General features: G+C 44.7%; 1 protein-coding gene across 2 annotated transcripts in view; it reads left to right on the top strand.

Annotated features, from left to right (window-relative positions):
* The window catches only part of TENM2 (teneurin transmembrane protein 2), an 883,834-nt gene that overhangs the window by 280,038 nt on the left and 579,932 nt on the right, over positions 1 to 23,864 (top strand). The window contains exon 3 of one of the 2 annotated variants that reach the window (XM_036239731.1): positions 814 to 835. The exons of the other annotated variant lie outside the window; for it this stretch is intronic. Coding sequence (XP_036095624.1) covers positions 814 to 835 — 22 coding nt within the window. The remainder of the gene's footprint in view (positions 1 to 813; positions 836 to 23,864) is intronic. 2 annotated transcript variants of the gene reach the window in all.

Genomic DNA, 23,864 nt, shown 5'->3' with positions numbered 1-23,864 from the left:
TCGGCCCACCCAGGGAAGGAAGCCTTTGCGTCCAGGAACCACGGGCATCCTTTGGCCACGAATCCAACGACACGCATTCAAGTCCCATCAGCTGTTTCCTCCCGCCGCTATGACTCTCCAGACCCCTGTCCCTGCAGTGTTGTGGAATCAAGAACAGTCGAGTGTTTGGGGCTTCTCCATTCCTCAGCAGCTTCGTGTTTCTCACTGTACTTCTCGCTAAAGAAGGAACAGTGAGTCAAACCACTTTCGGCTCCTTGTCCTTTCCCGTTGACATCCAGGACCTTTGACTCCCGGCCTCATGGCGAGCGCAGCGCCCACCGTCTGCAGGTGAGCGTCACGCCCGCCAGCGGGGGTTCGCGCCTCCGTGCTGCCTCGCCATCTGTGTGTCCCGTTATTGATGGGAGCAGAGCAGAGAGCAAACATTTCTCCGTCAATTTCTGCTGAAGACTGAGTGTTGTGGGTCCTGGTTTGGGTCACCGATGCTTGGGGGAGGGGTGGGAAAAGTCTAAGTTGCAGAGACTATTTTAGATGATTTGCTCCAGTCCGTTGAAGAGGGAGCCGCCTCCTCGTGAATGCGTTTAAACTCACGAGTTTTCATATGTTCTTTCCATTGCCAGGAATTGAGTACACGCTTTCCTTGAGTCCGATGATGCCAAAGGGATAGCTAGAGAACAAGACAGCCAAAGACACCTCAATAAATGGAACTTACATTCCTTCAGGCGGCAGGGCCTGGAAGGAGGCAGGAAGTAAATACAGAACAAGGGACATAAGAAAACTCCGTAGAGACAAAGGCTATAAGCTAAATAAATACAGAGCAAGATGCTAGTAATGAGTCGTGAGGAGGGCTCCTTTCAAGATGATAGTCATGGAAGGAAGCCCTCTTAAAAACAGGGACGTGTGCCCTGGCCGGTTTGGCTCAGCAGTTTGGCCTGTGGACCAAAGAATTGGGGGCACGTACCTCAGTTGTGGTTCAGTACCAGGCCCTGGTTGGGGTCATGCAGGAGGCAACCAGTCGATGTAGCTCTCGCACATCGATGTTTCTCTCTCTCTCTCTCTCTCTCTCTCTCTCTCTCTCTTTCTCTGTCTCTCCCTCTCTCTCCCCCTTCTTCCCTTCCTCCTACTCTATCTGAAGATAAATGGAAAAATATCCTCAGGTGAGGATTTACAGAAAAAATAAAACAGGATTATTTGAACGGGGCCTTGGGTGACAGAGGGAGGCTGTGATAGTGAGAATTATGGTAGAGCTTCCAAGGAACACCAAGGCCAAGGATCCTGAGAAGGGTATGACTCTGAGGTCTTGGATTCTCAGACGTAGATCACAAGGAGCCCCGTTAGGCTACATCCACATCAAGAAGAGGAAGTCTGGTGTGAGAGAAGGTTGTAGAAACTTAAGTATCACTACAAGCTCAGCCACCTAGAATGTCATCCCCCCCATGTTATGGGTTAGTAATGAAGTAATAGACTATATGGCTTCTTCAATTCCATTAGGTATTGTGAGATGATATGATTTCAGGTTTGATCCGTGAAACTTAGACCAGCGGTGTATCCTTGCCTTGTTTAATGTCATCTATTTTGGGGAGGAAGTTCATGTTGGCTTTCAGATGTCATAGCTCAAAAAAAAAAAAAAAAGTTTCAGTTAAGAAATACTTGCAGGATACTTAAAAGTATTCCTTAAGACCATAACATCAGTTCAATCACGGAGAATGCAGAAGTTGAACTTACACCATTGGAACTTACACTATGGTCTCTTCCACATCCGTGGTGATGTCAGGGGAGCAGGAGGAATCTGGACCCCAAACCTTGCTAAAGACAGAACACTTGTCAGGAAAAGCTAGCAGAGGGATCAGAATCTTCCCAGCGTGAAATGAAAGATAAATTATATAGAAGTGCTTTATTTTCTATTAAGTACCTCCTTTCGTCGATCTGGGGTTTCACGTAACACATGGCGTGTGTTTCGGGGCGGGGATACGAATGCCTCCATTTTCATGACTCGGAGTCCTGATTAGGGTGAAATAAAATAATACTAGCTGGTTTGCGATTTTCTTAGAACACCACGTTTGAAAAGACTAAAAATGGTACGATGATAGTAAAAGGAAAAGACAAACATGAAACATGAGAGCAAGGCCTGTCAATCCTGTTTACTACTAAGATCAGGTCTGGCACACAGTAGGAGCTCAAGAAATATTTGCCCAAAATGGTAGAAGGGGAACCCAGACTCTGTAACTAAAACTACAGCAGGTAAAATAAGTCAATAAGTCCAGCCTTAACTTTGAGCCTTAAAGCTCCAATTGAATAGTTAATAATCAGTGAATTACCATTTTATTGACAACATGGGACGGCGGGCATTTGTCTCAATCTCCTCCTTTGTATTACAAATTGATATTGAAAATCAATATTGTTTTGGACCGTCATCATGAGACTTTGCTTTAAGTGGTTTAATCACTATTAATCTTTTGGGGTAGCTTTCTTGTGATCTAAGTCTCCAGTAGGTCTCCATGTCTATAAATAAATTCTTATGTTGGATTTGGATTTCTATATGGTTTCTCCTTCCAAAATCCCTTCCTCTTTTGCCTACCTGTGAAGACTAGGTCCTCGTGAGCATGTGCCTATAGCTGGGGCACCAGGGTGGCGATGAAATGTGTCAGTGTGTTCAATCACACTGCTTTCGGTGAGCACTTGCAATGACCCGGGTCTTTTGGCCCATGCCAGGGCTACAAGAAACCTCAGACCAAGCTTCTGGTCCTTCACAGACAAAATGCACAGCTATTAAGTGGCACAAAGTGATAAAGGCACCATGAATGAAATCCATGGATGATGCAAAAAGAAACAGAATGATTCAGTCTCTTGTACAGGTTTAGGAAGATTTCGTGGAGCTAAACCTTGAAAGCTATTGGAGGAGAACAAGAAGATGGTGCCCCAGGCAGAGGGGAGCAGTTGGCTTCAAGGCTTGGAGACATGCAATCAGATGTGTTCCTGGACCTGCCATTAATGACAAGACCAACCCTGTCAGTGCCGTGAGAGATGAACACAAAGATGTTTCCAGGCCAGACTATGCCCGTGCTCCTGAAGAATGCAGGGCACCTTCCCCTTTGCACTGTAGGCCTGGGAATCTCAGGGATGTTAAACAGGAGAATGGAATGAATGAATGATCCTAGGTTCATTTTTACTTTTCAGAGACCACTTTGGTAACCTGAAGTGTGAAAACAGCAGTTGTCAGTTTCAATTCTCTCTCCCTCTCTTTTTACTATTCATCCATCACTCAGTATTAAGAACCTCGTATGAATCAGCTTTTGTCTATACACTGGGTATAAGGATATGAAGACCAAACAAACATCCAATGTCGGGCACACTGTGACTCTCAGAGACCATGGTTAAAAATGTCACATTATCCAAAAAGGGCCAGTGAAGAACTATTCATCCCAAAGTGCTTCCCTTTAGATATAGCCATATGTCCCCACAGAGAAGGGCTCCCTTGGGGTCCCTGCCACTGAGCAGAATTAGGCCACCTGAATGAGCACTTGATTGTGTTGACAAGTCCCTTCCTTCTTTGAGTGGAATAAATATCACAAGGTGATCAATTTCTACATCAAATCCAATGTAACTCTCTAATGGGAACTCACTTTGAACAACAGGTATGTGTGTGTGTGTGTGTGTGTGTGTGTGTGTGTGTGTGTGTTTGGCATAACCTCTCCTTACTGTAATTGTACCTGTTCATGCAAGGGGTACATTGGGCAATTTTTCCTTCTTGTTTCTAATAGATTGTGAGTTCTGGAAGGTCTCTATCATCTCATGCTCTTGATTCTCAACTGGGAGTGTGTACCAGGATCACGGAAGGAGCTTTTTAAAAATGTGCATATTGCCCTGGCTGGTTTGGCTCAGTGGTTGGAGCATCAGCCCTCGGACTGAAGAGTCTCGGGTTTGATTCCGGGCAAGGGCATGTACTTCGGTTGCATATCTACTAGCCGGGGTCGTATGGGAGGCCGCCAATCAATGTGTCTCTCTCACATCAATGTTTCTCTCTCTCTCTCCCTCCTCCCCACTCTATCTAAAGATATATGGAAAAAATATCCTTGGGTGAAGATTTAAATATATATATATATACACACACACACACACACAAATATATATATATATATATTTGTATATTTGGGTGCCATCCAAGAAATCAGAATCTGTGATCCCAGATTAGGGGTAAAACCAAAGGAAATGTGTAGAGTTGAAAGCACCACCTGGGGATTCTTGTACATCCACCCACGTGAACAAGCACTCATTCTAATCAGATGTCCCTTATAACTCAATGAGGCTTTGATGGCTAAACCCAGGACCAGAAGTCCAATCCCCTAGGCCTAGCCCAGGGCAATTCCCATTCCTGTCCCTCCTCCTGTGTCCATTCAGCCTGCCCTGTACCTTGAGCCAAGACATTTCTATTTGCATGGCTTTAATCGGAGAGGTGGTGGCAAGAAGAATTTGCAATCTACATGTATCGGTCAGGTAGTGCTGCTATAACAAAATATCATAAACTGGGTGGTTTGAAAAATAGACATTATTTTTCACAGTTCTAGAGGCTGGAAGTCTGAGATCTGGGCGCCAGCATGGTTGGGTTCTCACCGAGAACCTCTTCCGTGTCCTACAGACTGCTGCCTTCTAGCTGTGTCCGCACATGCTGATAGGAGGGGAAGTTGGGAGGGGGTGCCAGAGGGTATGAGAAGAGGGAGAGAGTGAGAAAGGGGGAGGGAGAGAGAGAGAGAGAGGAAGCTCTCTGGTCTCTTGTTATGAGGGCGCCAATACCATCATGATGACCCTACTTTCATGACCTCATTTAAACCTGTTTACCTCCCCAAGGCTCCACCTCCTCTTGAGTTAGGGCTTCAACATATGAATCGTGGACAAACACAGATATTCAGTCCGTAAGACAGGATCTCAAACATGGCTGCACATTAGATTCATTTACTAACCGTTAAGGAAGGTCTTAGCCCATGAGATTCAGGTTTAATATGTTTGTCAGGCCTGCTAACGATGCAACTTTACCTAAAGCCTTGGTGTGCCCATCTGTAAAATGGGAATGGTATTACTAGCTGAAGATGGTGCTGAGATTATAGATATCCCAGGATGGGGTATCTCTCAAGTATTATAAAAATACAACGTGCGGTCTGAATGAACGGTCTTTCTTTGATGAACTGCGTCAGATAAAACCGGCATCGTGTTGTAGATCAGATCTTTCACCAAGCAGGTGTTCTCGTGGCCTGGGATGGAACTGCTGGTGCTCTGAATATGCCAGGAAGGCGATCCCAGGGGGAGGCATAGCTCTGAGTCGCTTTGGATGGAGACAGAGTCGAGAGAAGCGCCTCTCTACTATTAGAAAGTAATAGGGCCAACACTGTGGCAAGTGGCAGGTGGCATTCGACCCTCAGGACTGGCAGAGCTAGAGAGTGAATGCCATCGAAAAGGGACAGCTGTTTGTCCTCAGTCCAGGCTTGCCAGCTCGTCCCGCTGCAAATCCGTAATGCATGCGTTTAGGTAAAAGCTCCCAATATTTAAATGTTAGTAACTAATTTAAATACACACGCGCGCACACACACACAGAGGCTAAGCCTTTTGCAGGCTGACGTCGCCTGGTATGCACAGAACACATCTGCAGTGTGAATTCGCCCGGTGCCTCATTTGGCCTGCACACTGCCCGTTGACGGCCATCCCTTGGGGCCCTCTGCTCCGTCTCCTGCGTCCACGAAACCGTTGCTTTTTGTTCATCCGCAGACAAGACGCAGCCCGCGCTGGCACGCGGTTGGCAGTGGCTGGCATGGATCCTTGTTCCCTTTCACTCCGTATTTCTGGCATTTGTTTCCGCGGATTATCGTCCGTCATGCTATCAATATTTCCTGAGCGGATACCGTGCTCAATGTGATGCTACAAAACTCAGTAAGTCATCGGCCCTGCCTTGTGCTGCTTCTAGTCTAGACCCGGAGAGACGCCCAGAGCAGTGACGAAGGCCGGAAAGAATATGGCAGGGACGGGAATAAGGACATGCCGCCCAACCTCCTCTAGAGGCTGTTCTTCAATTCCCTTATTATTATTATTATTATTATTATTATTATTATTATTAATAACAGAAAATGCCCTTCCTTTTCTTTTACCTATCTTTTCTTTTTTAACACTTGGACTAGGCATAGTGTGGAGAGCGTATCTAGCCTGGTCCTTCTGATGTGCAGGAGCTCGTAGGTGCTCAGAAGGTCAAGGTCACCCCCACCCAATGCAGCTAGTACCCAAGGCCCTCGTGCCAGGAGCCTTCCCGTTGAAATGGAAATGTGCCGGCTGTGTTCCGCGAGAAACGGAGACACCCGGATGAATTTGGTTCACGTGGGCTCCTGGCTTTTCTGTCCGTGACCCACGTTTTTGGCACTCGGTGGCGCCAAGTGGCTCGCCCCGGGGACTGTCTGGGAACAGGCTAGTCTCCAGGGGAGTGTCTCCCAAAGCCTGAGATGGGTATCTGGGAAGAGGGGGGGAAGCGAGTTGTAAAAGTAGGTCAGGTGCGTCGCCGGCACACACGAACGTTTCCTTGGCGAGAGCCCTCCTCTCTCTGCCAAAGTGACCTTGGTTGGCGCAAAGATGACAGAGTGCTTCCCTGCCCGGGCCCGACAGCAGCGCTATCACAGCACGTTTGACAAATCGTTCACATTAAATCGGGGGGCACTTTCGGCAGCGCCGACGTCCCCTCTCCATCACTCCTGATTACCACACAAACGTCAGCCCTGGCACCCGGCACATTTGTCAGAGGGAGTAAAAAGCAGTTGTTAGTGAGAGCGCTACCTGTCATGCTAATGGACTGCTGCTTGTTGCTGTGTGTCGCAGGAGCCCACAGATTTGCAAAAAAAAAAAAACAAAACAATTTTTTTGGAGGGTTGTCCAGTGTTTGTTGAAAAAGCTCTGTGCTCTGGTAAAGAGAGGCACTGGAAGCTTGTCAGATGGACACCCACCTCTCTTCTCCTGGACGGGGGAACAGAGTCGAAACTTTTCAGTGACTTTGCTGTTTAGTGATGGCTGTCATTTCCTTGTGGCCAAAGAGGCAAAAGCAAGTTTTTCAGTTGAGCTGATCCAGACCCTATAAACTTTAAGTTTGTAAAAAAATTAAAAAAAAAGAATGGATCCATTCTTTGTTACTCATATGAGGCAACATCCTAACCTTGACTAAACTTACTTTTCTTTCTCATCTTTTTATTTTAATTTATGGGGGTGACATTGGTTAATAGAATTATATAGGTTTCAGGTGTATGATTCTATAATACATCATCTGTATATTGTATTGTGTGTTCACCACCCCAAGTCAAGCCTCCTTCCACCACCCTTTATCCCCCTTTTACCCTCTTCTCCCTACCCCACCCCCTTTCCCTCTGGCAATCACCATACTGGTGTCTGTGCCTATGAGGGATTTTTCCTTTGCTTAATCCCTTCCCCTTTTTCACGTAGCCCCCCTCCCTCCTGACAGCTTTCAGTTTGTTCTCTGTGTCTGAGTCTGTTTCTATCTCTTTGTTAGTTTATTGTATTCATTAGATTCCACATGTAAGTGAGATCATGTGGTACTTGTCTTTCTCTGACTGGCTTATTTCACCTAGCATAATACTCTCCAGTACCCTCCATGCTGTTGCAAAAGGTAAGATGTCCTTTTTTATGGCTGAGTACTATTCCATTGTGTAAATGTACCCCTGCATTTCTTGTTTTTTGTTTTTTAATGTTCTTCTTTATTGATTTTATAGAGAGAGGGAGTGAAAGGGAGAGAGAGATAAAAAGAACAATGAGAGAGAACATCAACTGGCCACCTCCTGCATGCCCCCCATTGGGGATCAGGCCCACAACCTGGGCATGTGTCCTGACCGGGAATCAAACTGGTGACCTCTTGGCACATGGGTCAACACTCAACCACTGAGTCATACCAGCAGGACACCACAGCGTTTTTTATCCACTCATCTACTGATGGGCACTTGGGCTGCTCCCAGATCTGGACTATTGAAATAATGCTGCAGGGACATAGGGGTGCATAAGGAAATCATGTGAGGAAGGTGGAGTATGAATCTCTTTCCTTCTGTCATCTTGTCCTTCACAGGTGCTATGCTTTGCATGAAGCTTCAAGTGTTATTCATACACTGTGTTCCATTTCCCAGCCAGAACAGCCCTTTGAGGCAGGCTGGCCATGCACTATTACTCCCATTCTTGAGCTGACAAAACTGAGAGACCAAAAGGTCATTGCCCAGGATTATACATACGGTAGAGTCACATTTCTAACCCCTGCCTGTTCACTCAAGTCCACATTATCATTACTATTTGGATGTTCCAATAAAGTAGACGGTGCTTGTTGAGCTGACTCCATGTGGGGCACACAGTGTTGCTTCACAACTTTATTTCCCAGTCATTCTTCCTGCCCAAGTCTTCTTTCATTAGTCGGTTTGAATTCAATTTCTCCCTTTCTTCTTTGTCTACCGATTAAAAAAAAAAAAAAAAAAGCTTAATTGGAATATATTTTTTAGAAAATTGGGGAAACAAAACTAAAGGAACAGACTGGGTAGAAAACTTTTATCTGACTCTATAAAGTAGAATCAGCTACTCTAAATAATGATTTGAGAGGGTGAACTGCTGTTACTAGAAACAAATGGGATCACTGTGTTGAATCTGAGAACCTTGCTATGTTCTGCTATTCGATACATTGTAGGCCACTAAGAGGCCCCCTTTGGCTCCTTGTGAATTCACTGCTCTAAGTTATGTAACAGGCTGGAATGATAAGCTTGACATGGGCTAAGTTGAATAAAGCAGCACTTGTTAAAAGTTTGATTCCTTTCTTAGTTTACTCCAAAAGTCTTAGGTTCATTTCTGAATGTTTGTGTTGGTTGGTTTCCATTGGATATTTCAGTTACTATCATTGTCCTTTCCATAGGAAAATAGGTGATCTATGATTAGCTCTTTGTTACAACCTGCTCAGATCCCTGAACCAGTAAACCTCAATGAATGAAACCCTCTCTGATCCATAAGAAGACAGCTCCTCCAGAATTCATTCATTCATCAGATTTTATTATACACTTACTATGTGCCCAGCTCTGGACTAAGCCCTAGGAATACCAAGGGAAATCTGGGCCTCCCACAGGTTTAATGTGGATTATATTATAAGAATAAAAAATGGACATCTGTTTTGGACATGCTCACCAATAACTGTAGACCATCCCAAACCATCTACCTTCATAACAACCTCCTGACAGTGCCTCAGGGCTTTGCATTACTGGACCCCATTCATTCTCTCACTCATATTCTCAATGACTACTATTTATCCTGTGACTCTTTCTTTTGAGATCATAGAAGCATTGAACCTATCAATAGAAATATATATAATTTTTCTTTCTTTCTTAACAGATTTATTTTCATGCTGAAATATGTAAAATAGGTCAAAGAGAAGCATTTATGGTTGAAATGGGGGTATGGTTCCCTACTTGGTCTGGCCCCAGATACCTCTCTAGAACATACAGTCTTGCTGGGAGAAGATGGGGAAAGTACTAGACTAGGGTTGCATCTAGGTAGTACCAGAGAATAGCGCTGCCTCCACCTTGGAGACCCTCACCTTCTCTTCTTGCACACGCAACATCAGCAACACCGTTGCACTGGGATGCCCATACCTGGAGGAAGGGAGATTTGTTTCAAGAAATTCTAGGTGAGAATATTAACTCATAGATTGAACGACAACAATTTACCTTTGGTGCTGTGTTCCAGATACTCTGAAGTAATTTCATGTACATTTTTCCTCCATTGAGCAATATTTCCCCTATGATTTTATACCGGTGTTTATTTTATTTCACAAGTGAAAAGTGAAGTCACAGTGTCCTTTCCGAAGTCAGAATTAGGGAGTTATTATTCGAGTCAGGACTGGAACTCAAGTTCTCCAGGTCCGGCACCTCTCAGTTCTGCTGCTTCTCTGGAACACCCTACGTAGAAGCACCTGCCTTCCTAACCAGGGCAGCCTCCACGCTCCACTGCCCCTTGCCCTCGTACCCACCAGCATGAGCTGACGGAGGCCCGTTCCTACCTGGGTTGGTGCCCACCGAGACAGCTATTTCTGTGGAAATGAATGCACCCTCCACAACAAATAAGTAGAGGGTAGCATGTATTTAATTTTCATAAGATACCCTGTCTTGTTTCCCTATGTCCAGATGTATTGCATGATTTTTTTAAACCTAGAGAATGTGGCCCTGTGTTCATTTCCATGGTTCCACATCCAACCATCCATCAGTGCCTTGGTGGCATATGATATATTCAATATATTTTAAACACTGCTACTTTTAAAAATAACTTTAAAAGGTTGTAAATGTCAGACTGAGATTTGAAATATGTCAGATAGCTGTCATTTTTACACCCTTCATTAATTTCCATTGGACTCAGTGAATTGTATTTGACAAACTGTTATCGTACAATGACTACGAGCCCGCCACATCAATGTAGCGCATCCCTGACACGTGCATTGTGTTGAGGGGAACGTTACTATGTGACTTCTCTTTGACCTCGCAGATGACTTGAGACCATGAAATGCCGAGCGTGGCAGTGTTCAACTCCAAGGTTTTACAAATGGTGGCACTTGGAAAATCTTCAAGAGGCTTATTCATAGATGGAAATATCTACTGGAGAGTTTTCAATAAGAAAAATAGATACATTTGTGCTCAGTGCAAAATTGCAAAATTTGGGCTACAGTTAAGGCAAAGGGCTCATGAATAAAAAAAAAAAAATCCTTTCTGGTAGATCTGAGCAGGTAGCGACGTGCGTGAAAGAGTCGGGTCTGGTTATAAAAATAATGTCCTTGTTAAAATTAACAGCAAATCTCAACTGTTAAGAGCTATTCGAGGAGCATGATCCAAAGAGCACAATGCTTAACACTCCAGGCTGTCATGTCAGGCTCTGTATGTTCAAATGCTGGCCCTACCTCTTACTCTGTGACTTTGGGCCAGTCCCTTGACATCTAGGTACCTCAATTTTGTAATTGGCCAAGTCGGGATAATGATATTACTTACCTCATAGAGTTACCATGAGGATGATGAGTCCAATGAACGTTAGCTGTTATTATTACACAGGGGGACTCTGCAAAGCGCTTTGCACACATTCGTTTCATGCTCCAACTGCCTTGCGCGCTGGATGTGACTGATACTGCTCATTTACAAGTGAACACAATGGAGACTCTATCCAGAGTTCTCTACCTGGGAAGGGGCAGAGACAGGTCAGGTAATGGACAAGAGCTTTCAGGTCAGTTTATTCATCTGTAGCAGGTGGTGATTGAACTTGAAGGTCCCGCCTATATCCACCGTTATTGGGCGCAGTGTCACCAGGGGCCAGCCCACTGACAGAAGTGGGCCGCACACATCCATGCGCCAGCACGCGGAAGGCCAGCTGATGCCCTGCCAGGACCGGGCAGCTGGCTTCGGAAACATACACTTTCATTTTTTCTCCCTTTTCTCTCTTAAGAAGAAAATTAGCCAAGCCCTGTGTATCTGTATGAGTGTTCGTGTCATATTTTTAACACAGCTCTAAAGAAAATATCAATAAGTAAGTGACCTAAGTTTGTTTTCACAACACAGCTGTGGAAGAAATTTGATCTAGAAATGATCACTCTGAGTCAAGAAACTGTTCATTTGTATTGCTTGTTTTCTTTTTCTTGGCTTTAGCATAAAAAATTAAAAATTAATCAATGATGAATTAGATTTTTAAAAGTTTAGAGGTCTATATAGATTATTCAGTTCCATGATTTTTAGATCCCTGATTCACCCAGATGTACTTGATCTTGTCTGGACAGATAACTGACATGACCGGAGTGGGCCGGGAGAGCGTGGCTGAGCTCAGGTCCAGCTGGTATGTCTGAGGATATGCCAGCTTCTAAAATAGTGCTGGCTGGTCTGGCTCAGTTGGTTGGGCATCTTCCCATGCACCGGAGGGTTGCTGATTTGATTCTTGGTCAGGGCATGTGCCCGGGTTGCGGGCTTGAACCAGTTGATCTTTTGCTCTCACATCAATGTTTCTCTCTCTCCCTCTTCCTTCCTCTCTAAAAATCAATTTAAAGATATATATTTAAAAAAATAGATACCACCATCAAGAACATAATATCTGGCTTTTATAAGAAAGTTCATAGTTTTAAAATATTACTAACTTGTTCAAATGACATATAAACACTGTTTTGAGATGAACATTTCCTGTCTGCAGGCCATTTTTTTGGCCCACGGAGGGCCATTTTGTTTCTTTAGATTTAATCTGATCCCCACATCTTGCATATGTGCCAACCTTCCCCCAGGGAGCAGATCAGGGTCCCTCCTGAGTTCCTCAGGATCACGCTGTCCTGTGTACGTAATGTAGGACCAGCCCGCAGGCCCCCCCAGTTCTCCACACAATTCTGTTCCTTGTACTTGTGAGGAGACCAAGTCGGGTGCCCTGTTAACTCACACAAGAGAGAAAACGTTATTGAGCACTTACATTTGGAAAATTGAAAACACTTTCAGGTTGGATCTATTGGATTAGATTTAAGGGGAGTGGAAAAGACAAACTTGAGAAGAGGTCCCAGCCTAGAGTTTCCTGACCGCCTGAGGAAGACACACGGCCAAGTCAGCAGGGATCTGGAGTCCACTCTGAGGGATGAGATCGGTGTGAACGAACAAGGAGCCGCGGGCTGGGCAGACTGGGCAGGTCATTTCCAGGCCCATGTGACCCAGACCCCACAGCGCTCAGCTTCCTGAGGCCGACCTGCCCTTCCTCCCCCTTCTCCTTGCACTTTCCCACAGACGAGGCGCAGAGACCTCAGGAGGTATGTGGAGGGTGGTCTCCCTCGTTTATCTGTGCACTTGATCATCATTTAGGGCTCCTCTTGGAAGGAAGTGCTGCCTTCCTCTCACTGTGGGGGTTCAGCATCCTTCATAGTCGTTATTTTATGTAAATGAGGACACTAAGGGTGGAATTATAATTTATGAGAGCCGCATGGAGCATCTGACAATACTCATAAACATTCTAAACTACTTTATCTTCAGAACAAAACATACATTTGTGTCTCCTAATAAGGATTTTTATTATAACACTATTTCCATTCTGGACTGCCCTGTTATTGTGAAAAATATGGGGTAAGATGATGTGGGTTTTTTCCTTTGTTTGTTTTTGTTTTTGTTTTTTTCCTGAGTGTTTTGAAACATCTGTTTATCTCTGTGGATCTTTCTTAAGGATTAGTGGGAAGGAAGGAAGTATTGTCATACCCTTAACAAGTCTCATGGATTGGGAAATTGACTGCTAGTATCTTTGGGCATCCAGGTGTTATTCTTGTTTGGTTGTTTCTGTTTTCACAAAATTATAAGCAAGTTGCCAGTCGTTGATCCTAAGAGCCAGACCCCTTGACTCATGTGGTCTCTCTCGTCAGTCACCATTCATTGTGGTTTCGCCTCTGCAAAGGCGAACAGCCGGGGATGGTTCTTCAGTGGTGTTACACTTCCAGACCAGGAGAGTTTCCAGTTGCTCACCAAGGATTCGGGCAGTGGTGGGAGGAGCAACCCGGACTTGTAGGGTGGCCGATTCTTTTGACTCTTTCATGTCATCATTGAATAAAAAGTCAGACGAACTTAATTATGATTCAGGAAAATAGCAAACAGTCCATTTTCTCCCAGAGTTGCTCATCCCTTAAGAGCAAACAGAAAGGTAAGCAGAATATCCCAATTAGACTGGACCTTCATCCGCCTTAATATTTCATATGTCGATGGTGGGAATAGAAACGAAAACCAGTTCTTTTTCTTCTCTTTTCTCCGTTGCTCCATGTCAACTTTGATTTTAAAAAAAGATATATATATATATATACATATATATATATATTTTCTCTCTCTCTCTCTCTCCAGGAAGTATTTGAACAAAAGACCATTAGACAGAATCTTAGCTTCCAAATTTAAGTGCTCGTCTAAGGATAACCAATGTAATCAGCTGAGTTTGCAAAGAATCCACAATCATAAAATCATTTAATTAAATTACATCACTGCTGTTTGTTTTGCCACCCGTTTGGGTATTAATCACACCGTCGCCGTTTTCGCTGCCAAAGGTTGACTACTTCATTATTTTATTTGCTTACTGGGGACGTTAGCATCAGTTTGTAAGGTTCCAGGATCACACACGGGGTGTTGCTTCGCCAGATCTGACACGCTTTCCAGGACTGAAAGTCCCACCGCCTGTGCTTGATCTGAGGATGAAGCCGTGGAAATCGAATGAAAACATTTGTTAACTTGTAAAAATGAAACAGAAAACAAGAACAGTTATTCAGACTGTGAGTAAATGTGATGGGGTGTGAACTGATCACTTTATTACACTCTGTTTATAACATCCTTGCCACTTTCTGAGATGGCAGCCCAATGCTTTTCATTGTCTTAATTAGATTACGAATGGATTAGAGGAGCCAAATCTATTATTAAAAAAGCAATTCTGCTGTGTTCCTGAAAACCCCTTTTGGTTTTTAATTTAAATTCCACCAAGGCACGATAGCAAATGCCCCACTTGTCATTGTAAGCATGTATGTATTTATTTAAAAGGCTAGGTGAGTATTAGGAAAATCAGATCTTCCATTTTTTTCCCCTCCAAAATTATTCCTGGAGAAATAAGGGAAGGAAGGAAGGATGAAACACAGGGAGAGGGGATGGAGGGCTATTTTTCTTTTTGCTATCGCAAACACATGTGGACCAGTTTGTTTTCTTCTGTTGGTTTACTCAAACAGTAAAAGGACAGTACATGCTCAAATGAGCTGACGATTTCGCCAGGTACATTTTTTTCTTTTTACTTTCACACCTCAAGTATTTGAGAATGTAGGTTTCTCATCCCTCTGACTTAGACTGAGCATTTGTGCTGTGGGAAACCATCCCAGGTGATTACTGGCTTCTCGTTTTGCATGTGTCCCTCCTCACCTGTGCTTGTACACGTGCACCGTGCAGCCTAAAAGTCTGTTACGTGGGCGGCCAAAAATATTACACAAGCATTTGAATTGCAGTTGGAGCTGAGCTGCTGTGTTGGAAACGATAGTGTTTTGTTTTGTTTTTCTAGTAGATGCCCTAGTTTAATTTGTTGATTGGTTCCCTGCTCTCTGAAGTGTGTTGCCTTGAGATGCTGTTTCCTACCTATTTTCTCTGCATGTTGAAATTTTGTGTCACCGGGCCGGTGTGGCTCAGTGGATTGAGCATCGTCCCGTGGACTGAGAGGTCCTGCTTCAATTCCCAGTCACGGTACATGCCTGCGCTGTGGGCTCGATCCAGTAGGGGGCGTGCAGGAGGCAGCCATTCAAGGTTTCTCCCTCACATCGATGTTTTTCTCTTTCTCTAAAAAAAAAAAATCAATAAAAACATTTAAAATTTTTTTTCTTTATTGATTTTAGAGAGAGTGGAAGGGAGAGGGAGAGAGAGATAGAAACATCGATGAGAGAGAACATCAATTGGCTGCCTCCTGCATGCCACCCACTGGGGATTGGGCCCACAACCTGGGCATGTGCCCTGACCAGGAATCAAACCGGTGCATGGTTCAACGCTCAACCACTGAGCCATACTGGCCGGGCTAAAAAAAAATTTATATAAAAATAAATAAAATTCCTGTTGTCATAACAAAAATGTCAGCCACACACACACGCGCACACACACACACACACACACACACGAATGCATGTAAAAACCAGTGACATTTGAAAAAGGTCTGTGGTTTACTTAATAGTGTTGTACCTGTGTCAGGCTCATGGTTTTGACTGTGTGCTATGGTTATGTAAGACAGCATTGGACAAAGCTGCGTGGGGGCTACAGGAGAACCCTCTGTACTATTTTTGCAACTCTGCAGATCTTAAATTATTTCACATTAAAGTGTTTAAAAAAATTAATGTATAATTTTGGTCCATTAACTCCTAGACTGCTACTAGCAAATATTGATCCTTTCTTGATCTGTATTGAATTAATTTTGTTTTAATAACCAGCACTCATCTATCACCAGCCTTTTGAACACTCATAATTCTCTTCTTCTACTCTGAGCACATTGCACACACTTCCTACCCGTTCATCTCCGGTGCCCTTAGCAGTGGGTCCGTATCTGAATGGTCTTTTTAGTCCCAGAGCCTAACACTGTGCTCTGGACATCGTGTTCCTGGCGCGTTTGATTGTTGAATAATACGATGAGAGTGTAAGATAAAATAGGATGGTTAAGTGAATAAAAACAAAAACTGGAATGCTAGCATCATGCTGGCCACACCGCAAACACTCTGCATAGATTCTGAATGAAGGAATTAGTTAATTTATTAATTTTGCTCACATATGTGGATTTTGTATTCTAGCAAGATGGGACTCAGGTTCCTGCTGAGCCATCTGCTCTTTGGAGGACTTTGTGACGGACTCAGACTCCGAGATCGCTCACTAATTGTCATTGCTCCAGTGAGGTGCAGTGTTTGGGATTGGAGGTCTTGAAGTGTTACCTAATTTAGGAAGACTGTGACAAAATGTATCACTAATTACCTGTCCATCACATGGGAATCAGTGCCACCAGCAACATATGATGGTGCTAATGTTATCGTTTATCGAGCCATTAGTATTCTAAGCACTTTCCATGTCTTCTCTCACTTTGATTTTACTCCATTACTAGCTTAGAGTTTAGTAAAACAACATACTCGGGGTCACCCATAATTGGCTTGCGAGGGACAGAGCTGGGACTTGAACCTGGGAAGCCTGACTTCCGAGAACCTTATATGGTCTCCCTTTCATACATATTCCTGTGCCCTTAAGCTTCCTTAGAATCACCCGAAGACCTCTCCCTGGGCCCACTCCCAGATACCCGTATTTCATTTATCTGGGTGGCATTTCGTTGAACTTCCAGTGGGGTTTCTACCAAGGTGCCATGGGCAGCATCTTAGCTGCAGGTCAACACTCACTGACTGTGAAGAGTGGAAGCTACTTGTTCTCTTTATCAGTTCATGATGTCTGGGCGTAACCATAGCACCACCCACCCACCGTTGGAAAAATGGGACTGGAAATCCACCTTCTTTGCAATGAATTCTCTAACCCTTGTTAGCAACCTGCTATTCTCAACTACAAGCTTTCCAACTCCACCCCCTACCATCTCCCACTGATGTTCATTTTAATAGCATTTCACCTGCATAAAGGTGTCCATTACCACCCCCCTCCAGAAAGAAATGGTTCTATGGCAGGAATCCTAAAACTTCACCTGTTCAAAGGAGTCAGGAAAATCAGGTCAATGAATGAAGAAGAGAGGTTTCTGAGTAGTGAGTGTTCCCTTTCGAAAAGACAGGGATGATTATCACTGAGGCAAACTGGGGTGTATATGCCCCATTTCCGGGGATCCTCCCTTCTCTAGTCTCACAAGGTAGCCACATGAAAACCCTGCCCACCATTATGGATCTTCCGGGATTTTAGGAAACTCCAGAAATCAAAATTTTGTTGTTGTTTATTATTATTATTTTTTCTATTGAAAAATGACTTGGCAGCTAGGTCCATTTATTTATTTTTATTTTTCAACACTGCACAGGTTGATATTGTGTCACAGGTAGCAACGCCAAAGAACTTGTGTAGAGCCCAAAGGAAGTAGCTACCTTTATTCAGCTTCTCTTTGCATACAGATATGTATTTGTATTATTCCCAGAACGAGAATTGCTGGGTTGTAAGGCAGTTTCTTTTTTTTATTTTTTTAAATTTATTTTTATTGTTGAGAGTATTGCGGATGTCCTCCCTTCCCCTCCCCACTGACCCCCTTCACCCTGCTCCTGCCCCCGCCCAGACCTTCACCACACTATTGTCTGTGCCCATGGGTTATGCAAAAATGCATAAAAGTTCTTTGGTTAATCTCTTCCTACCTCATATCCCTTCCCTCTGCATTTTCAAGTAAATAATTTATCTTTCTTTGCTAACTGCTGAGGGCACTGAGTTCTAGTCCTTGCCAGAAACTGGCATTCTGTCTTTGGACAAGGGACAGCATTTTGAGGTCCCTGTCTCCTCGTCTGTGAACTGAACCTAGAGAAGGGCCTCCCAGAACTGTAGAGGGCAGTAAAGCATGGTCTCTGGAGAAAGGCCGTGTCCACGGGACCCTCCTGTGATGACTTAGCGGCTCTGTGATTTTAAGTGGGTTGTTTCAGTCAGAGCCTACGTTTCTCATCTGAAAAGTGGACACAAAAGATATCGACTCGCACGGTTATCCTGAGGATTAAATCGAATTATGTGTCTTGTGTGCTTAGCAGTGGAACACTGGCCCCGGTAATACTAAAAGATGTACTTAGTGAGTGTCACGTCTTTAATAGACTACAATCAGCCCAGCCACTGCCCAGCACTTGGTCCCGTCGTCTCGGCCTCCAGCCTCGGGCAATTCTCGCTCCTCCTTTGCTACGCCTCCCACTGACATTTCAAGGTTTTTCCCTATTATTCTTATTTTTCATAAGCTAGTAGGACTGAGAGCTTCATGATGTGGACAGAAATCCAAGTCGTGGAGGTCTTTCCCAGCCCTGTTCCGTGGCCATGCTGGGCCTCTGCTTCAGAAGCAGAGGAAATCTCCTTGGGGCGGTTAGAAGCGAAGTGTGAGTAATAATGAATATGTGTGTGTGTTTTAAGAAGAGGGTTGTGTTAAAAGGGAAGAGTCAATAAATGCCTGTTAACCTTTTCAGAGGTCAACAGTCGGATGGGTGGCTGGTGACGCAGGGCAGCCTGACAGCGCAGGCTCCTCAGACCTGCTCTTAGATCTGACAGGAGTCCCTGCAATTAGGGAAGTGTCCCTGTCACGACGATCATCGATTCAGGCGAGAGGAGAGGGCGCAGCCGTAGGGAGCGTTTGGGGAGCGAAGTCAGAACGACTCATAGGTTCCTGGGAAGCGAGCCTCGACTTACCCCTTTCCAGTATGTCCGTGGTCGCAATCAGTTCCCTCTTGATTATAATTTGCTGAAAAACATTTAGAAAACAAGTCATGCCTCTTGGGCCAAAGATGGTTCACAGTTCTTTTTTTTTTTTTTTTTATCCTCACCCGAGGACATTTTTTCATTTTTTGTTCAGATAGAGTGGGAGGGAGGGAGGGAGTGAGAGGAAATATTGACGTGAAAGGGACACATCAAGTGGCTGCCACCCGCACGACCCAACCAGGGCCGAGGACAAATTGCAACCGAGGTACATGCCCTTAGCAGGAACCGAACCTGGGTCTCTCTGGACCGCAGGCCAATGCTCCAACCGCTGAGCCAAACCGGCCACGGTGGTTCACAGTTCTTTATTTCTCCAACTTGTGAATAGGTTTGGAGTACACAGCTTTCTTATTAGCAATACTACTATGGATTTAAATCTCTATCTCGAACCATGTTTGACACAAACTTTGTGTTTTGGCTTTCTTTATTTTTATCCTCACCTGAGGACATTTTTCCATTTTTTGTTCAGATAGAGTGGGAGGGAGAGACAGGAAGAGAGAGAGAGAAACATCGACGTGAAAGGGACACGTCGAGTGGCTGCCTCCCGCACGACCCAACCAGGGCCGGGGACAAACTGCAACCGAGGTACGTGCCCTTAGCGGGAACCGAACCCGGGTCTCTCTAGACCACAGGCCGATGCTCTAACCTCTGAGCCAAACTGGCCAGGGCTGTGTTTTGGCTTTCTTTATTATTTTTTTCCTTAAGAACTGCTCTCAAATTATGCTATTGCTAAAGCTGTATCTTTTGAAGATACGTATCAATTTAATTTTGCCTCATTTGAAATGCTGGTATTTGTCAAGAAGAGACTTACCTCTCTACACTTCAGTTCTTTCCTTTCATTTCTTAAACAATCTTGAGAGAAAAAGAAAATGTTTTCACTCCTCCTTGACTTTGAAAGAAGTTTAGAGCTCTGGTCTACCCTAATGTCCCAGGTTATTTTTTTGTCTTCTCCACCCTCCACTTTCCCTGACCCTTAAGATAACAGAAAAGAGTCCCTTGGCTTCTCCCCATTACAAAAATAAAAATATAAAGTCTCCGTTCACAACTGGCTCGGAATAATAAAAAATAATAATGGTGTAAGAATGTTTTGCATTTATGATTGTTTTCAATTTTTTTTTTTATTCTCATTCATATCAACACTAAAAAGTAAGAAGAGAGACAGAATGGAAAAGACCGAGAACATTCATTTATTCTTTCATTTGCTCGTCCATTCCACAAATACTTAATGACTAACCATGGGTGCTCATAAGTAGCTATGGGAGCAAGTTCTGCCACGTGAGAAAGACAGACAAGGTCTCGGTGCCTTTTATCGGGAGGACCGGGCAATATGTGCACTAATGAATGAGGTCATTCCAGATAGTGATGCTCGCCGTGAAGAAAATGAAACAGGACAATGCTGTAGATGGGGTTGTCAGAGAAAGTTGTGCAGGGGCGGTGACATTTGAGCTGAGACCTAAATGACAGAGGAAGCAGTAGTGAGGTCTGGGGACAGCAGATGAAATTCAAAGACCCTGAGGTGTGAAGACCATTGGCATGGGGAGAATGCAGGAGACATGGGACAAGGTGAGCAGGGGTCAGGTCATTGTGGACCTTCTGTGCCGCGGTGAAGATATTAACGCAGAACCATTGCTTCCCTGCTTGCAATGTCTAAGGGGATAAGAACTTCCCAAGTGCCCTTTCTCCCGATGGGGTGTGCAACTAGAGCAAGCCCATGTGCACACAGTAGACTCGTGCCATTGGCTCCACTACACTGTGAGCTTGTGGGGTGCACGCTGCCCCGGTTTTTGCATCCCTGGTACGTCCTTATCCAATAGGTTTGATAAACTGAGCTGAAGTGCTGTCAAAGTGTGGTCACATCCTACCTGCATCCAAGTCTTCCGTGGGGGGGGGGGGTGTATTGGAAATGAGGAGTCCAAGCCCTCCCTCCAGGCTAACGAATGCACACTTTCTGTGTTTCAACCAGCTCCTCGAGCAATTCTTGTGCATGGGAAATTGGAGAACTGACCTCCTTTTCATTTCTCCCAAGAAGTTCCTACTATATTATAAAAATCTCAAAGGCAAAAATATTTAGGCTAATATGTTGTATATTCATGAGAGGTCCCTGCTGACAGCTGCACGTGTGTACCCTATTTCCCGTACTGGATCTTAATAAGACGACATAAGTGTGTCAATTTGTAGCAGACTTACAATGTCTCGTTAATTCAAGCAAAAATGAGTGAAATTGGGAGATTCATTCTGTTTCTGCTCTTGTTCTATTTCATGTACTTGGTTTTTAGTATCAAAAAATAAGCTGAAGCTTGGCTGGGGATGACACGGGACAAGGAACAGCCCCTCTGGGGAGCCCATGCCCACACTCCTTTGTAACCCAAAAGCTCAGGACTGAAAGCTGTACATAAAAGCAGAGTGATCCTGCTGAAAGTTGCCATGCATTAATAGCATAGATTGCCTGAATGAACTAATGTTTAAAAGACAAAGAACTGGATAGAACAGGGAGTTGAGAATCAGAATATACTTCTTACCTTTGGCAAGTTCTATCCAAACACGGGTGAAGGCTAAGGTTCCTTTCCTGTCCCCTTTCCAGTTGTTAGAAAGATATGGGAGAGAAAGATGGAGCATTAAAATGATTCCATACCACAGAGTTCAAATGAGGCTATTGTCCCCGCTCCAAGTGCAAGGTGTTTTTGAAAAGCCCTCAAATGCTGGAGACACAGCAGGCGCTTAAATTAGCATTTCCAGGGATGAAAAAGACAGACCCTCACTGGGGAGGAGGGATGTGGCTTTCCAGCTGTGTTTGCCTCTCATGTGTGTATTTCAATCCAAAAGCCAAAGAGGAGGTTGGGAGCATGGAAACTCCTTCGCTTCATCTTTTGGGTTTTGGTTTTGTTTGCTCTTTGGGGACATCCCACTTTTCCTTGTCTGTCCAAGCTGCCTGTGTCATCATCCCTTCGTCCTGCAGTTATCTGTTTCCTAACAAAATACAGAACAGTCTGTGCGAGTGGCGGGGAAAACAAAAACAGCAGAACAGCAGACCTTTTAAAAACACAGTTCTCCCTTGCCCAGCTGGTGTGGCTCTGTGGATTGAGCGTTGTCCCATGGACTGAGAGGCCCCGGTTCAATTCCCGGTCAGGGCACATGCCCGGGTTGTGGGCTCCATCCCCAGTGGGGGGTGTGCAGGAGGCAGCCAATGTTTTCCCCTCTCTCTCTTCTCCTCTCTCTAAAAATATCAATAAAAACATATTTAAAAAATAGAATTTTTTAAAAATCTTGTCCAGTAAAAAATAATAATAGAGTCCTGGCCAGTTTGGCTCAGCAGTTAGAGCGTCGGCCCACGGACCAGAGAGTCCGGGTTCGGTTCCCACTAAGGGCACCTAGCTAGGTTTCAGTTTTTCCCCGGCCCCGGTTGGGGTCGTGGGGGGGCAACCACTGGATGTGTCTCTCTCACATCGATATTTCTCTCTTCCTTCCTCTCTCCCTCACGCTCTTTCTGAAGATAAATGCAAAAACGCCCTCGGGTGAGGATCAAAGACAAACAAAAGATAATAATAAATAAAGTGATGATGTGAGACACCGCATACGATGGCGGAAGGGTGAGGTTCGCTTTGGGGCTCCGAGTCCAAAGGCTGCTGCTGCTGCTTTGAACACAGATCATTGAACCGAGTGCCCAACCCTCCCTGTTCTAGGGGCACTGGGTTCGTTTCACTGGGTGATGCAGAGGTGTACCTATTATTATTTTTGTGGTTCTGTTTTATTCAATGACATGATTTCTACAGAAAATGACCAGCTTGTCTGGTTTCTCGTCACCATTTCAAAACACACGTGAGAAATTTTTTTTTTTTAATCCATCTTCTGCTTTATTTCCAGCACCTCTAGTCAATTTAGCCAGTGCAATTTTAATGTCCTCCTTAACCCTGGGTTTGCCACCACGCCGACATTATCGCTGCACACTGGCAGGCTGCAGGCTGCATCGTGGCCGCAGGACTTCGTTTAGCCGGCAGCGAGATTTCTTTAAATCGGATTTCAATGCCTTTGGAGGAGTGCACTCCCCAGAAGCCACAACTGTCGCCCACCCGGTTGCTCCGTGCACTGGCCCCAGAAGGAACCCTGGCAAGACCCACCCTGCTCGTGACCTCCCTCAGCACCTCCGCTTCCTTTCCCCTGGTGCAGCTGCTAAGTTTGGGAGGATGCGTGTGTCTGCGGGTTGTGTTGGCATGTGCTGATCGTGTGCGTAGGTTGTGTGTGTATGAGTTCGGTAGGGGAGTAGTACGTCGACTGCGCATGCTTTGGCGTGTGTGTGTGTGTGTGTGTGTGTGTGTGTACTTTTTTCTTGTTGTTGACCGGGGATGTAAGGGAAACAGCTGGATGCGTTGGTGTTCTTTCTTCCAATTATAACCAGATAAAATCTATCTCCTGTGGGAGATTTCGATAATTATTTAAACTTTTATGTGGTTTTCATGTTCTATTTGCTCATATTTACCCTATCACTTATCTACTACTTCTTACTCTCCCCAAAGACAGAATCCTGATAAAACAAGTTACTCATCCTGTGTAAAGGAAGAGTTTTCTGGGCCTCAGGTATCCGACTTTGTCAGCTCAGACGTAAGGGTTCGAGAACGTCTCTGTAACAACAAATGATGGTGTTTGTGTTTTTTAAAACTTAGGACTGCATAACAAGAAAATAAGTTGGGAATGACAACACGTGTTTTATGATCTCGTTACCAGGCACTTAGCTGAAGTGTTTATCTGCAGACACATAACGTAGCCTCAGAGAGCCATCAACAAGGTGCTTCTCCCGTGAACCCCCAGCCCGTGTCCCCAGGGAGCCGCTCACCCTCCGAACTGCATCCTGGTTCCCAGTGTCCATGCCTCGTGGTGTCATTGAGCAGATGACTCCCTGAAGTGGCTGGCTTTCCAAACAGCCAG

The sequence above is a fragment of the Molossus molossus genome, unplaced genomic scaffold (assembly GCF_014108415.1).
Source record: "Molossus molossus isolate mMolMol1 unplaced genomic scaffold, mMolMol1.p scaffold_m16_p_4, whole genome shotgun sequence".
NCBI lineage: Eukaryota > Metazoa > Chordata > Mammalia > Chiroptera > Molossidae > Molossus > Molossus molossus.
The sequence above is the reverse complement of the archived record's forward strand: the minus strand, read 5'-3'. Positions and strand labels throughout refer to the sequence as shown.